Source organism: Xiphophorus hellerii, chromosome 4 (assembly GCF_003331165.1).
Source record: "Xiphophorus hellerii strain 12219 chromosome 4, Xiphophorus_hellerii-4.1, whole genome shotgun sequence".
NCBI classification, from domain to species: domain Eukaryota; kingdom Metazoa; phylum Chordata; class Actinopteri; order Cyprinodontiformes; family Poeciliidae; genus Xiphophorus; species Xiphophorus hellerii.
Window position 1 is genome coordinate 13828132 of NC_045675.1, and position 16867 is coordinate 13844998.

General features: G+C 36.1%; 1 protein-coding gene across 4 annotated transcripts in view; it reads left to right on the top strand.

Moving 5' to 3' along the window:
- LOC116718451 (CUB and sushi domain-containing protein 1) overlaps window positions 1-16867 on the top strand; it is a 431730-nt gene that overhangs the window by 403339 nt on the left and 11524 nt on the right. For all 4 annotated transcript variants that reach the window (XM_032560407.1, XM_032560409.1, XM_032560410.1 and 1 more), the window contains exons 63-73: window positions 4199-4372; window positions 4522-4588; window positions 5097-5203; window positions 5698-5771; window positions 7990-8101; window positions 8212-8391; window positions 9129-9191; window positions 9740-9901; window positions 10973-11085; window positions 15369-15456; window positions 15666-15792. In XM_032560407.1, coding sequence (XP_032416298.1) covers window positions 4199-4372; window positions 4522-4588; window positions 5097-5203; window positions 5698-5771; window positions 7990-8101; window positions 8212-8391; window positions 9129-9191; window positions 9740-9901; window positions 10973-11085; window positions 15369-15456; window positions 15666-15792 — 1267 coding nt within the window. The remainder of the gene's footprint in view (window positions 1-4198; window positions 4373-4521; window positions 4589-5096; window positions 5204-5697; window positions 5772-7989; window positions 8102-8211; window positions 8392-9128; window positions 9192-9739; window positions 9902-10972; window positions 11086-15368; window positions 15457-15665; window positions 15793-16867) is intronic.

Below are 16867 nucleotides of genomic sequence, written 5' to 3' on the forward strand. Positions count from 1 at the left end.
ACGTGTTGCGTAAGTATTAAACAAATCCTTTGTTGAATCACTTTTTGACTTTTTAAACCTGCATTCAAGTATGGCAAACTATATTCTATATTATCCTGACAGAAATTTTAGTTGTTCTGGTAGGATTTTACTAACATGCTCATTTTTAATTCTACAGCTAAATACATAGTGTGTAGAGAAGCTACACAGGATCAAAATGACCTTTTATTCACACTAGTATAAATACATTTTGGCACAGTGAAGACAGCCGTCCTTCATCGAAACCTGCTTGTCCTAGCAGTGTTTTTGTGGGTGTCTGGTATTCTTCAAATTATTGAACAAATGAGTAGAGTACCATGGCGAAATTAGTTTCTTTCAAAGTACTGGCCAACATCTTCCAAACCTTACGGTAGAATGTGTAATGGTTTGACAAAACCACTTGAAATTAAGATGCTCTTAATTTTGACAAACTTAACAACACTTATCATAGTGGGTTAATGCTGCCAAATCAGATTGTGAGATATAGACTCCTTCCACAGAAGACCGGACGCTCAAATTAAAAACGTGGTTTTACAAAGTCTTAGTTTAATTGGATGGTGGAGTAGATGGGTAAGGAGTTGGACTGTTACAGTTTTGTTTTGTTTTTTATCTTATTGCATGTATTGTTATGTTTTTCTTAAATATGTAATATTTGTTAACATTTCTCAAACTTTTTAGAGCATTCTAAAAACTGAGAAAGTATCTGATAAAATTTTTTTGCTCCTTTCAATTCCATCAGTTTATTCGCTACATTAAAGCTCTGCTTATTGAAAAATTACACAGTATTTTCTACTAACATGCATTGAGGATCATAAAAAGGGGTGTGGGAAGATAACATTTCTATGCTATTGGAATTGGTATTTAAAAAAGTGCTGATTTCAGTAAGAAATGATATTTAAATGAGTGCTGATTTGCCAAAATAAAAGGCTGAGGATGAACTACACTTCTGCTGGAAAATCGGGACACAAGAACATTACCCGTCAAAACAACAGTGTGAGTTTTTAAGGCAAAAAAAAACAACTTCTGTTCAAAAGAAGAAGTTAAAAGAAAGCATGCAGTGTTTGAGAATGGTACAGTAAAACAACCTAGTTTAGACTATTATGCTCAACAACACTAACAGGGAAATGTTTCCTGCAATCCTCTCTACCACCTCTTCCCATAAACAGAAAATATCCTGCTGGCTTTCTCAGTAACTGAGGCTTTGAACTAAGATGAAAAAAATGAGAAAACTGGGAGAGAGGATGCTGAAAAGGAAAAGGAACCAACCAAAGGAGTTGGAGAGGTAGAACAGAAAAGAAAAAAAAACGATACTGTTTGTGATGGAGACTGACGAGGAAATTGAAAGTGGAAATTATAGGTGTTAGGGATGAATAAGAACTGGGGATGGGAATGGGCTTCAAGCTCTCTCCCATTTGTTTGTCCACTTTCTTTTCATCTTCTGTTCCCTTAGTGCTCACCTTTCTCCTGCTCTTTAGAGTATTCCTCTCATATCATGAGTTTTGTTTACTCCTCCCATTTCCATCACCTTTGTGTAGATCCAACCCTATTTTGATGCAAAACCATTTATTTTTCTTAAATATGTAAACAAATAAATAGAACTCGGAGAATTCAAGGCTGTAGTTTGACAGATTTTGTAATCGAAGTAATAACAAAAGGTGATAGGTATGCGGTGGAAGGTAAAAAGGCCTAGCAGTGACAAGGGAGGAGAGAGAATCAAAGAGGTGCATTTGGAAAAAATGGGATTAGAATGGAGGGTGGTGCAAACAAAACCAACAATGGCACACATTGAGCAACAGAAAGATTAAGAGAATAAGAATTGGGATGTCAAGAAAAAGAGATTTAAGAAAGTGAATGGAAATGGAAAAGGGAGGTGTTTTGATGAGGCATCACAGTGGCAGCAAAGAGGAAGCAAAAGAGAAACAAGTGAGAAAGGAAAGAAGCGATGAGAAAACCGAGAAGCAAATCAATAGCTGCCCCCGAACCTGTAAACACACCGTGAGAAAAGGAATTAGGCTCATAAAAATGTGTTGGCTAGCTGAATTGTGCCAAGAGCGAAATGCCTAAAAGAAAAATAAAGGCAGAGGGGAAGTGGTCCAAAAAGGCGTGAGAGGGGAGACGAGGGGTTCAGGGGTAAGGAATGAGAGAAAGCTGGAGCTGGGGACTAACAGAGGTGAGGTAGGGGGAAGATTTGCAAGGAAAGAAGAGTGGGTGGAGTAGGTGGAAGGAGTCAACAATACTAATTAGGTAATGAATTAGTATTGTTGAGATACATGAGCTAAGTTTACTTCTCTTCCTCCAGGTTTTGATGTCACCGCACTCTATAGTTCAAAATCCTACATTTCCAAACACAAGTGTCCTTTAGGCACTGGAGACTTGTAGAAATACAGGCCTTGAATATTAAAAAAGCTGAAGTCAATAAAAGTGTTTTCTTTCATTTTTAGACAGCTGGAGTTTGTTCGATAATAACAAAGTTGTTTATATGAAGGAGAAAACACTCATACAGTGATTAATTTGGATCCCCGTTAGCTTCTGGCCAGCCACCAGCTATTGTTCCTGGAGTCACAAAGCAATAAAATGATGAACTGCATGCTGAACAAAACTGGCAATGACTTGTGTGCAGGTGTATAGATTATTCCTTTGGATGGGGGCGGACCAGCCAAACACATTGTAGGAATATGAAATGAGCAATACTGAATGATGAGACACTTTCTTTTTTTGTCTCGGAAAATGACTTTGGGGACATTGGAGGCTTCTTCAGAACGCTCGTGACTCTCAAGGACAGAAATATGTTGCTTAAGATCCTGCAAACAGATGTAGCTGGCTCAAACTCATTACATAAACAATGACATGATAGAAAAAGCCAAATAGCTATTATTTCATACTGAGAGAAATTGATAGTTGTATTTTCATACTCTCCTCTCAGTACTTCATCTAGACCTTTGATGGGTTCATACATCTACATTTTTTAACCTTTTTTTTGGTTTCCAGGCAACCACATCTACTTGCAACAAGCTAATCAACTTACTAATTTTGGCTTTGAATGTCACAAGCATTCTGAAAAAAAAAAAAAACAGCCTTGTGTCTGGATCCATGTGTGCACCCTGTATCATCAGAGCGGTGTGAATGGAGCATGACACCATCTGTCTCCTAGTTAGACAGAAATTACACTGACTTTATGAGACGTTTGAAGCCTTGCAGATGGTTATCATTATCTCAGGGAGTTAGTTACATGCACACACAGAGATGTTTATCGTGTCATGAAGTTATCTGCACGCACATCAGTGCACGTGAACTGTTCTGCAAGTGTGTGCACGTCATCTTTAATAACTTTGTCATGCATAAACAGCACATTGCCTAATGATCAAATGATAACAGATTCCTCCTTTAATGCACAATAATCTTCAGACAGCCGCAGACAATCTGATATCATCACCGAACACTGGCAGTTTCAAAATTAAGCGTTAAAATAGTCATGGGTTTTTGTGAATCATTACCAGAAATAGAACTGCTGCTCGAAATGTGTATCAGAGGGAAGAATTAAGGGATATCATCTAAATCTTCATTCAAAACACATTTGAAAGAAAACCCAATTTTTGCTGAATAAAAGTAGACAGATTATGGCCTTATTGAATGTTGATGGCTTGGTTTGAATCATGAAGCCTAAAATCTTCATTAAAAGTAGTAAAAGCTTTTTGGGGTAAAGGGTCATTGCAATAATGTTTGACACAGTACACTCACAAATCCTTAAAATAAATGGTCGTTATGGTGACTTGGTGATGCTAAGATGCAACATTTCTGTTGTTTTCTGTCTGCCAGTGAAATTTGCTCACAATCCCCTTAGCTGTGCATAGTGGCAAAACATAACCTTTAACAGGTTTTTCACAGTTTCAGTGTTTTTAAAACTTTTAATTATTTTCTCTGACTGTAGATATGAACAAGTTTTAGTGAAAATCTATCACCTTTTCTGTAATTCCCTACTTAAGAGGATCAGCATACATCTCTCTTGCAAGAATGAAATGCTCTCTTGTTTTAAAAGAGGGACTAAGTGAAATGGGTCTCTGTGTTAAATTAAGGGTAAAATGCTGTGTATATCCTCCTGAGCTACATACACAAAGTTTCATAGGATAAGCAGAGATCCTGACAATTTTGCTGAACTTTGATTTGTGTGTGTTTGCCTCAGTTATCCAGTGTGGACATCCCCCCCAAGTGCTCAATGGAAAGGTCGAAGGGACTGATGATTCCTGGGGATCCAGTGTGAGCTACAGCTGTTTTCAGGGTTATCAGATGTCCATCCCTGCTGTCTTAACCTGTGAAGGAAACGGGACCTGGACTGGAGACATTCCACAGTGTTTGCGTGAGTTCATATTCTTCTTTATGTTCTTAATAAGAACATAAAGAAGCTCAAATGGAGCACACTCCATTTGAGCTTAAGCAAAGGATTGTCAGCGATGCTAAAAGTACAGAACAGTAAGAGTGTTGACTGTCACTATTTTGTTTTTGAAGCTGTTCTGTGTGGGGATCCTGGTTCTCCTGGTGAAGGATTCAGAGAGGGGAACATCTTCTCATACGGGTCAGTTGATAAACTTTGGGTTTTCTACATGAGACAAAATGCTTTGTCATTAGGGGTGCAACGACTGCAGTGTTCTGGCTGGTTGCCGATTACCGATCTTTTAGAAGCCTGACCTGCCTATTTTGATTTTGATCGATACTGATCTTTTTTTTTTTTTTGCCTGAGTTGTTGCTAAATATAAAAAGAAAGTTTGGGATGACTATTGTTAACTGACCTGGTCGGTCATGTCCACCAGTCAATTCTCTCTCACAGCAGAGCAAAAGAAGAGAGTGGTTAATTTGCATAGGTAGATAAGATCGGTGAGTACGATCACCTTCACATGTAAGTACTGGCCGATCACCGATCTCCCAAAATTGAAAAAATTGGGGCCGGTTGATTTATCGGTGCACCCCTATTTGTCATAGTATTTGCTGTGTGGCACAGAAGAATTTCCAGATATCGTCATGGCTTTAAACACTGGGGCTCCTGTCATGTTTATGTGTGATTTAATATTTATTTTCTCTTACAGGTCAGAGGTCAGGTTTTACTGCCATTCCCCCTATGTGCTGATGGGCTCTGCCACCAGACTCTGTCAAGCAGATGGGATTTGGAGTGGGCATCAACCAACTTGTATAGGTAACTAAAAGAAAGAAAACACGATTGCTTTCTGACTAGTAGGATGCATCAGAAAGTACATTTTTAGACGAATCACTGCTTGAACAGACCTGATTAAATTTAATGAGTACAGTAATTGGCAGGTTTCTGTGGAACATAAAGATGCGTTGAAGAGAAAATTCAACTGTTTGATTTTAGTGTGATGAAGCAGGGGCCATATTTTTAACAAGCAGGATACCTGTTCCTGCTTAACACCATCTCCTGCCCCATCTCAGAAATTTGCATTTCACATAATTTAATGGGTTTACTTTATTACTAGTTTTGTAGATGTTCATTCATTTTTGTGTGTGTGTTATTTTGGTCTGATTACCTGTATTTTTATGTCCTTGGAAAATAAATAAAAAAAATCTTCATAAAATAATTGTTTTTATGCATGTTATTTGGATGGCACAGTTGGTAATGTAATCATAGGAGCATAATGAAATACAATGTTTACTTTTTTTATGTCTGTGTAGACCCAACCTTCAACAGTTGTCGTGATCCAGGAACTCCAGCCTATGGTATTCCGATCATGGCCCAGGGCTTTCAGGTGAGGACTTGATGGCGGTGAATTAAAAAATATATATATTTTCAAAGCTTCTATGCTGCTGAAATTACCTTGCATTTTTTATTGAAAGAGATAAGCACATGTATGTAACCTGCTTATTATTATTGGATCGCAGGGCAGCAGTCAGCACTGTTGACCATGGTATATTACTGAAAACCAAACCATGATGTGATGGTTTTACTAAGACCAGTAAAACCAAAACTATACACTAATGCAAGAACTATGTTAAAGTTATTGTGACTCTTTATGTACAAATCAAATATACATTTTTGATGAGAAGTTTATATGCTGTATATCAGCACAGGCATGAATATCATTATTGTCACTGTACTTTTGATTTAAAGAATTCTGGTAAAAATAATTACAAAGCAAAATTAATGCAAGGAATCTTAAAACAATAATTGGATGCATAAGTTTAGCCAAGATAGGCTCAAATATGCACTTGCAGCCCCCATAATGTGGATTAAAGTGACCCTAAGCACTTATTGGAGATTTGACCACTATTCTTGGTAAATGTGGTAGACATAGCTTAACTTAAATATTTCACAAACTTTAATTTGTGTTGAGACTTTCCAAAAACTTGATGCTAACCTATTTTATTATTTCAAATTTTTTTGTTTACATTTAGAATCATTGTCTTGTTGAGACACACAACAAGGCGTGAGAGGGGAGACGAGGGTCTTTCTTCATTATTCCATCTACTTTGTGTACAGTTACTCTGACAGCCACACACACCTAACGCATGATGCTGCATTCCTCGTGCTTTATAGTTTATATAGTGTAGTTATGTGTGAAAGCCTAATCTCGACTCTTAAAAACTTATGTTTTGTTATTGTGGCTAAGAATTTGAATCTTTCTCTATTCCGATCATAAACCTTTTCTCCAGGAGCTATTTGGTTTGTCTGTGTAAGAACATTTTAGTTGAGCTTGAAGGGTCTTCTTCTTGATTAAAATATATTTGCATCGTAAAGCAGGCTTTATCTTAGATGTTGACACTTGCATTCCCTGAGTTTTAATTTTTTAAATTAGTTAAGATTTTATAAACATTTCACAGTATTTACAACACAGTTGAAAACAAGCAGTGTAAACCTGAGATAGATGAGTAACAAAAAATACAAACGTCCATGAATTACGTAGGAAAATGTTCTATTCAAAGAAAGAGATGATTGTGGATTATTATAGCAGTAACTGTGAAAAAGATTCTAAAAAAATCATCCAAAGTAATTTATGTCTAACTCAACTGTAGAAAGTAACATAATCTGATATGCACTTCATTTAAAGCTACTTCAGCTTTCTTTCATGCAGTTAATGCGTTTTAAAATATTAAAAAGCCACCACGAATCAAAATGTCACCGGCAGTCACGCTGCTTGTGTTGGTGGTGGAGCAGCCGGGTTAACAGATGGCTGTCAGAGACTTTAACCAAGGCTCTGAAGACAACTGGGATGAGGTGGGGGTGAAAAGTAGAGGAGCTTCTGACAATCTGAAAGGCAGAATTGTAGACTACCAAAGCAGTCTTAAGAAAGGGGATTAGGTGCTGATTTGTTCTGGAAGTCCGAGTTAAAAGATCAGTCAGCAGTTAACCCAGTTCAGTTTGAGGTGACTTTGACAGCGTGAGAACTGCAAGAACAGCAAACACCCGCTAGAACGAAGGCAGCAGCGTCCATAAATAAACCAATAGGAAACTTTGAGATATTACATAAATAGTACGACTGTGGCAAGGGTTTGAATATTAATAACTCTAATGTAAATCTAAAGGCTAGAACTCAGATAAGTTATTTAAACAGGTAATAAAGAGATTATTTTCAGTCTACAGTAGTAAAGAAGACTGTTTTTGACACTGGAGTTCAAGTTTAAGATTCTCAAATATTGATTGACAATGCAATTCTTCATCTTCAGTCCCCAAACAAGATTAAAACACTTCTTTAAGAACGTTATCGCAGTGAATTGGTATATTAGCAGTCATGTGATGTACATATTCATTGGAAATGAGTCAGAAAACTGAAGGGTTTTTTTCTTCCGCACAGTCATGATTTCTTTCCAAATGTGCCTTAAAAGCTTTTTCTCGGCACCCCCTCAACTTGTTTATCTGCTGAGTGTGTTGTGAATTGAAGGTTATTTTCTGTTGAATATGGCGTGGTTTTCAAATAGAACAGACTAAACTGAATAGTCTTTCTGTCATCATATTTCAATGATACATAGGTGGGCAGTAAGATTTCTTTCAAGTGCCGCAAAAACTACCATATCCTCGGTTCGACAACAAGAACGTGCCTGGAAAACCTAACGTGGAGTGGAACTCAACCTGAATGCATAGGTAAGGATTAACTCAGGATATAACTATTACTTGTTCATATCAGGCTGTTAAGAAATCACTTGGCTGTTCAGTTGTCAAATTTTAGAATGTTTCTTCTTCTCATCACTCAGCTCATTCATGTCGACAGCCAGAAACCCCCAGTAACGTGGATGTTCGAGCTATGGACCTGCCAACTTTAGGATATACACTGATATACACGTGTCAAGAAGGTTTTTATCTGTCTGGTGGATCAGAGCACAGAACCTGCAAAAGTGATGGAAGATGGACAGGGAAACCTCCGCTCTGTAAAGGTATTCAGAAATTCTCTGCTTTTAAAATGGTTTTATCCTGGGTTTAAAATCGGATATATAGATAGAGCCAAGTGATGCACAATTTTTCAACAAGATAATGAAAAGGAATGATGAAACTCAAGACGGTTTTAATTTGTGACTAATATCTGTATTCTGCCAAATTACATTAAGGTGAAAATGTGCTTCATATTTATTTTCATGAAGTTTTCAGTAAGATAGCTGTTTATTCACATTTTAACAGTTTAATGGATAAATTTAACACATTTCACTTCAACCAACCCTTTAAAGACCTTCTTGATCTTAATGTGGCAAAAAAAGAAAATGATTTGAACACCAACATTTCTGTACGAAAAATCATTTATTTGATGTCATAAAATATGAAAAAATTCAAAGAAATAGAATTTTATCTATAGCTTTCAAGCCACAGTGATTGAGGAAACATTTATAAATACAACGCAATAGTGCATAATGGACCTATATAATATGAGTCTGACTTTGTGAATAGAATTACTGATATAAATGAACATCAATTATATTTTAAGATATTGAAAGATGCACCTACCCACTCTTCTCAGTATTGTTTCCTGTTATAACACAAAATTATTTTATTTTCTAACAGAAACAAGTAACTTTCTATTTTTCTTCTAGTTTTTTTTTCTTTCTCTTTACGTGTAATTTATATAATATTTTGAACACAATTCAAGCTGAACTGAATTTTAAACTGTCTTTCATTTCAGTTGGAGTGAAAGTAAATCCCAAAGGCAGAGGGGAGTCAGACATACAGAAGAATAAGATCCGTGGTATGCAGAATGGACTACAAACAGCACATTAATATTAATTGAAGAGTTTTTGCTTCATTGCTGATTGTTTTTTCCACTTTTTTTGTTGAATTAATTACATTATTTCTCAGTAAGCATGAGAGTTTCAAAAAGAATTTCCCATGGAGAAAAAGATGCTGACACTGTAGCAATGAATGTTACTTATATGGGTCACAGATCAGTAGAAGCCGTTTTTACCGAATAGTTCTTCAAAGTGCAAGAGTGTAAGAGTGAAATACATCAGCTCAAATATGATGAAACACATTTTAAATTAAATGAATTATTTCAAAGTCAATCTTTAGTTTGAAGGAGACAGTAAGAAGAGAAAAACACCACAGGAAAAGACCCTGTTTTGAGATTCTTGCAAGAATACAGCAGCATCTTTGTTTGACGTGAGGCATAGACTGACCCCTCAATCGTGATGGAAGCAGAGGCTCAATATATTGCGTTAGGATATTTTAGCAGCTGTCAAAGATTACTTCTCCTGTTTTGTTAAGCTTTTGTTATTTATCCATGTATTTCTTTCCAAGTTCCAGCAGATGTCTTCTCTCCAAACTCTGAGTGGAGTGGTTTTTACGAGTATTTAGGGAAGAGGCAGACCACCACTTTTGCAGTTACTGGGTTCAATGCTACCAGCAGCCGAGTGAACGTCACATTACTGGAGACCAGCGGGGTGTCAATCAGACTGTCAGGTAAAAGAGTATAATTTTGGGGTTTTAGATATTATTATCTATTAAAGTAAGAGAAACTATTTTAGTTGCATACTCCCACAAGGATGCTGGAAAGGCTGAAAAGATTTGAATTGGGGTTCTCAGACTGCCGTGAAACAGTTGGAAATGGGGGAAGAAAAAAAAAAGCAGATGTGGGTCGCATTTACCTGCTGTGTGAAGGTAGCCTATGTGATGCTATTGATAGTTTTAGCCCTGACAACTCTCTTTTAAAAGATTACAACAAAGTCTGAAAGTAAAACACAAAGAAATCAATGGTTGTTTTATATTTTTTCACAGTGTAGATTATTAATCTAGGCCAACAAAGACATGAAAAGTAACAAGGCAGAATAAATAGGTCAAAAGCAAACAAACTGTAGGAATCTATTTAATTAATAAATCCCAGCCCTTATCACATTACTATCCAACCTTGGAATGCAGCTCACAACAAAATTAGCTAAAATTTCACTTCTTATGAATATTAGTACATAAATAGTGTCCTGGGGTTTGAGACTTTTTGCTGAAATTAAATGACATTTTTTAGCCAATGAGAACTTACTATCTGATAAAATAAATAAATGAATAATGTAACGAGCCCATAAAAGAAATCAAAAGAGAAAATGATCTTTTAGGTGTTTATTTGCAAATTAAAGCTGATAAATGTGTGGCTTTTGGATTTTTCTTCTTAGAAGTTGCTTGCTTGTCTGCTGTCATATTGACAATCAGCTGCTTTTGTGTTTGCACTGTATTTACACAGACATGTTGCTAAAGGCTAAATGTCATGTTTTCCTCCCATATTGTGTTATATGCTTTTTGAAGGAAAGAGAGGATGATCATTTGAAATGTCAAGGTGGCTCCTTTTCTCTGCCTGTCACAAACAAATCTGTTTGCTTACCACCTGCCTGCCTATCCATATTTGTCTCTTCTGGCAAAGTCCTCGACTTTGACAAGTTCCAACTCAAATCAGGAGATAATGTGCCATTGATTTATGCAAGATTTAAACACTAGTCAAACTGTTTGCATATGCAATCTGAATCTCTGCCTCTATCTTTCTAGGTACTTACAAGTCAGAGGAAAACCAGCTGCTGTTGAAGGTGTATCAAGTGAAGGGGCCAACAGAGTATTACTACAGCAAGTTTAAAAATGACAACTGGGCTATGGATGGATATGTAAGCAAAAGCTTCTTTAATTAAAGGCACTTGCAGCGCTTTAATCAAATATGGCAAAATAATATTTATGTTTTAAAAGTAAGCACTTCCTGTCTTGTTTTTTATACTTGTCTCAAAAACGAGACCCCTTTGGTAAAGATGGATCCAAATGTTCAGCTTTCAGTTTGTTTCAGGGATAGCGAGATACAGAGTGGTTCAAGTAATATGTCATCCAAGGGGTTGTTCTGTTTGTTGTGACTTTTTACTTAACTCTTACCAAAGTTAATCCTGCATTGCATATCTGGGTCTAAGTGTTTGAGTCTACTTATTCTGCTTGATGTTGATATTCTTAATTGCCCATACTTTGCATTTCCATTCCATCTTCCACAGGAAGACTTCCCAGGAACAAGGTTGTTGCCTGAGGGCATTCTTTGACCCCCATTATTTACACTCCAGGAACCAGGACCAAATAAGAATACCCAGAAAATGACTCCATTAAGGAGGCATTACTTACTCACCTAGACAGTACTACACTGTAGTATGAATGGAGTTTTCTGATGGGATGTTGCTTTCTCTCTGGAGGAGTATTCAAACTATTTTGATTTGGTTGTCTCTTGCTTTAAACTCCACTATGACTCATATTTGCTGTAACTCGTAAATTTCACAGCTGAAGTTTTTCGAATATTAGTTTACAAGCAACACCTTAACCCAGTTACTTATGTTAATTATTGTACATTGCAATAATAAAATCTGCTTACCTTTGTGGGAAATAATAATCAAATAAAATATGGACGTCTACTTCTAGCTGTTTTTGGAAGACAGGAAAAACTCACATCAAAGCATTGAAAAAAAACATTAAAACAATCTAATCCCTCAGGATTTTTTTAACATTAACCAATTTTTAGTTTACAACAAACTTTAAGATGCTGTTTGGTGCATCACTGTGGAAACACATCCATAGTAAAACAAAAGATTCTTGAAAACTAAATTATGCATTAAAACATCACATTGTGCATAGTGGAAACATGCCTGTGGATTATCAATCCTTCACTCCTTACTCTGTCAAACAATATTGCCCAACAATGTCTTTTCCCAGAGAATCCATGACCTGAGGAGATGCTGTTCTGCATTTCTTTCAATTGTTGTTGACTTTCTTCCTTTAATAACCTCTCATGCCTTCTCTCGTCACACTGCCGTGTGTAGTGTGTCTGGATGGTTTGTTCTTAAGGTGAACCTGAACCTAGATGACGGTATTTTTAGATTTGATATCTGTTGCCATGAGTGATTCTGATTTAAATTCTCTTACCATTTAGAAAATGATAATATATTGGGTTCTGTTAATGTTCCTCTTGTCCTCTTTGAGACTGTGACGTGACCTTAAATGCTTCTGCTATCAGCTGTGATTACTGTGAGCTAGCTAACGTCAAAGTGGGAAAGCGAATCAGTCCTGCATGACTACAGAACCCAACACATGAACCTCAAGGCAATCAGTGTGTTCTAGTTAGGTGATCCTGTGAAGAAAACGAATTAAACACATTCCAGTTCAATTCAGATCCCCTAGATTGAGATTAATTTCTCCCTGTGTGTTCGGACACATTGCTTAGCTCCGTCTCAGAACTGTTCACTACCGTATTACCCATAGTGCCACTTTGGAAAGAAGGTAACTCTTATCTCGTAATAAAATTACACCATGAATTGAATGTTTTTGATTTAAATTTACTTCATAGGACACCCACTTACCCATAACGGACTTTAAAAATGGCTCTGGTTTCAAAATATCTTTAGCGCTTTATTATTACTTCATCTTAAGAATTTTCTCTAAAAAAGTCTTTAGAGCTCCTGACAAGTATTTTCAACCAATTCTGATAATCTTATTAGTTTGATGATAAATAAATGGATTTTACTTGATAGTATAAGTCTTGGACAACACTATCCTCTGTTTTTTTTCAAACATGGCAGCTATAAGGGGCTTGTGTATGGTTATGCCTAACCAAGGAGTGATAGCAAGGTTTAAGTAATCATATTAAACAATCTGTGGTACTTTTTATATATTTTGATCACATATCATTTACAAGTTTATTTGTACATGATCACAGTACTTTTTTCTATGGCTTTCAGTCGACTTTGTGTTTCTTCAATGCATCCGTAAGAGAGGACTTAATGAGGAAAAATGGATTAACTTTGGTGCTAGCAATTAGATGCCTGTTTTTAAATAACTGTGTGGCACCTAAAGTTTAGGGCTTTGATCAGCTCATCGTACCATGCACAGTCTTTTTTTAGTTTGCTTGAGTGTTGCAGCTCTAAAAATTAAATTAGGAGCTACGCATGATAGGCTACTAAAAAAAATCCACCATTGGAATAAAAAGTGTGCTTTCATTTTATTCAGACAATGCATTACATTTCTTGATGTAATATAACTACTCAGTAGTGTTGCAGCTCTTTGTAATGACAAAAATGGAGGTGATTCTGAATTCTCACTAACTCGTTGCTGTAGAGTGAGCAATTGCCTTTCTGTCATAGAGGCCCCAGTTAATGGCTGAATATACCTTTTTGTCACCATGAGTGGCCCAGGCATGCAGCTGAGACTTCCAGGAACTTAATCTTCTCACCAAGCAATTGTTGCAGCATGTAACGCTCTGCAGGGCTCAGGCTTGGGACTCAGTTCTTACTGAGCTATTGTGACATTTAACTTTGTGCCTTCATAAATTTCCTGTGGCATGGATAGATTATATTTTCTGTATTTACACTTTGGATGTTATCAGTCATTTAAATTAACTTTCCATTTAGGGGATGCCAAGGAGAGAAAGTCAGACAGTCAGTAAAATTTTTTGGGTGATATTTGAAGCTGAGTAAAAATCCTGGATGCTTCAGAGACCCTGTAAGGGGTGAGAGAGCATGAACATTTAAGAGAATAGCTCTTAAATGCATCACTTAGCTAAGTGATGCTGAAAGCATACTATTACTACATTTTATGGAAAACAACAGTTTTTAATGTATGATATTAATGCATTTGTTGTCTTTTTCAAATTTTATTTAAAACAACGGAAAGACAGTACTCATTAGCAGTTTTTGTTATTAAGCTCAAGCAGAAAAATCAGCAGCTCAATCTGTAATTCATAATTCATAACATACACAAAATAGGTTTCTGCCTTTAGGTCACTTGGGATTAACAGCATTTACATTTGCTATACACTAGAATGAGGGCTAGGGTTAGTCAGAATTTCACATGCATCCTTTTGCATTTGGTAAATTTGTTTTTTTTGTGACCTAGGTTAAACATTCTGGGTATTCTTCAACAAGCTTCTGACAATAACTGTTGGACTTTTCTTGATTATCTAGATTTCGGAGTAAAATCTTCTTCCTATCTCAGTATCCTTACTATGTCATTATCTGCCCTCATAGGTACACCCCTTGTTTCACTGTAAATAATGACACTTTCCCACCAGCTCCACAAGCACCTTAGAAGATCCTTTCCTTTTGTTCATTGCACACCACAACACGATCATCTGGGGAACACACAATCCGTCTTTTTCCAGAACAGTATAATTGCTGGACAGTCCCATATTGTTTGTAATTCTTTCAACAGCTCAACATGGCTCCTTCAGGCATCTGGAAATTGTAACTAAGAATAGTTCATAATTCCCCCTCCTGAAATCTGTCTGATGTCTTTAAAATTTTTTTATCATGTCACAGCAGAAGGCAGTATGCTTGATTTGTGCCTTAGAATACAGCCAAAGGTGTGCCTCCATGTAACTCAAATATTGTGAATTAATTTATCAGAAGTTTACATCCTCATTATTCAACCTAAAGGTATAGCAATGTTAGTTTAGATAAATTTCTGAATTTGAAGAAAGCCATAAAAATTTGCCTCATTCCTTCTTAAAAGCAGTAATGTTGGTAATCCTAAATTACCTTTAATAGGAAAAGTTTAGTTAGTTTAGAATAAGATGGACAGTGAAAATATGTGTATTTGTTCTTTAGTGTGCGTCAACTGTAACTACAGTAAAACAGAAAAACAAAAGAAAACACAGCTATTTCATGCAAATTTGGTCTATAGACTGTATTGTTACACTTATAGTTTTTAATACTTTTTTGTATAAATATTTTAAAATTAATTTAAACAATATCTAACCTATATGTTTCTTTAAAACTATTCCCTTAAGATGCATTCCTGTAAAACTGAAAACGTGGAGTTTTGTCAAGTTAGAAAAAGAAATATGAAATTTTTCTAATTTATAAACAAATAAGCTCATACTTGTTTACATGTTTTTTTTCTAAAACCTGAACTCTCTCTTGTGTTTCAGGTCACTGCGGAGTCTGACCAGAAGACTTTCGTTTACCAGGGACATATTCACAGTAAAGACTTTGGCAAGTTTTCTCTGACAAGACGAGGTGGGTCTGCTTGGCAGCACCAACACACTGTTTTCATAACATCATGCAACGAACATAGCATTTAAAATAATGCATTTCAAATGTGTTGTTTGGGATTTCTTTATTTCAGAACAAATCTTCCAGAATGAATAGAAATGTGAAGCAAACTGAATCAAGTGTTTGAGTTCGAGTTTATATGTACATGTTGGTTTATCTCTTCGTGACTCTAGGTCCTGTAACCACGGCAATGAATCCATCAAACCCATACACGAACAGCAGCTCTGTGGCAGCAGCCATTTTAGTTCCCTTCTTTGCCCTCATCCTCTCTGGGTTTGCCTTCTACCTCTACAAGCACAGGTAAGCTATAATCTCATTGGCAATCCTTCAGAAAAAGCAGACCAGCAGCAGACCAGAATACAAAACAGCTGTTTGTCCTCTGGTTCTGTAAACACACTACCAAAAGGTGCTGGATGTGATACCTGAGCCTGTTTCTGTGAAAATATGTTGGTTTTAGTTTGTATTTTATTCTTGGGATCAGTCTTAATTTTAAACACAGCTACACTTTTCTTTTCTAAACATTAGTTTTGTCTTAATTTTTTTATAGTTCAGTACACTTAGCACACAAAGACTGAATATAGTAAAAATTTGCTACAATAAGAACAAAATCTTATTGTGTTTCCTTTTAATGTCTCCTGCAAAGTTCGAGAGCAGGAAGGCTTTTAGAGCAATGTATAAAGTTTTTTTTTTTTTTTTTTTAAAGCATTCAATCTTAAAGAAAAGTAATTGATTACTAAACAGTCCATAGGTGTACAGGAATATTTAAGTGATTTTTTGTTTAGATTGAAACTATTCCATTATTTACATTACCATCAACAATACAGAGTTGCATTGTCACAAATTAAAACATAATCAAACATTTAATCTATTTTAGTCATTCAGTTCCAGAAGTAAAACTTAGATTAATTCTAAACAGCAAAATATTTCAATTTGATCGTTTTAGTGAAGTTTTGGTAATTACAGAAAGTAACTTTAATACAAAAACTACAGCCTAGTGAGAAGTCAGTTCATAAAATCTGAATTGGAAGTCTCCCATTCTTTTCAAAACAACTCTTGGAGAGAAACTCAGGGCAGTGTTCCTGCTGTTGCCAAATGCATCAAATTTAAATTATCTATTTCACCTTCTAACCATTGTTGTCTGAATTGATTGCCGAGTCTTGTTCATCCCTTTAGATCCTGCGGTCTCACAAACCAAATGTCATCCCCACATCGTTCTCTCAACCTGACAAGATCACATACGCTTATGTACATCAGCTGAAGCAGTAATGAGACGGGCTGGCTTTTACCCCCTTGCCACATCTGTCCTTTTACAAAACACATGTAGACAGTTAAATGGGCCTTTAATCCTGCCACAAGGTGTTTTGTGAAAGGCTCT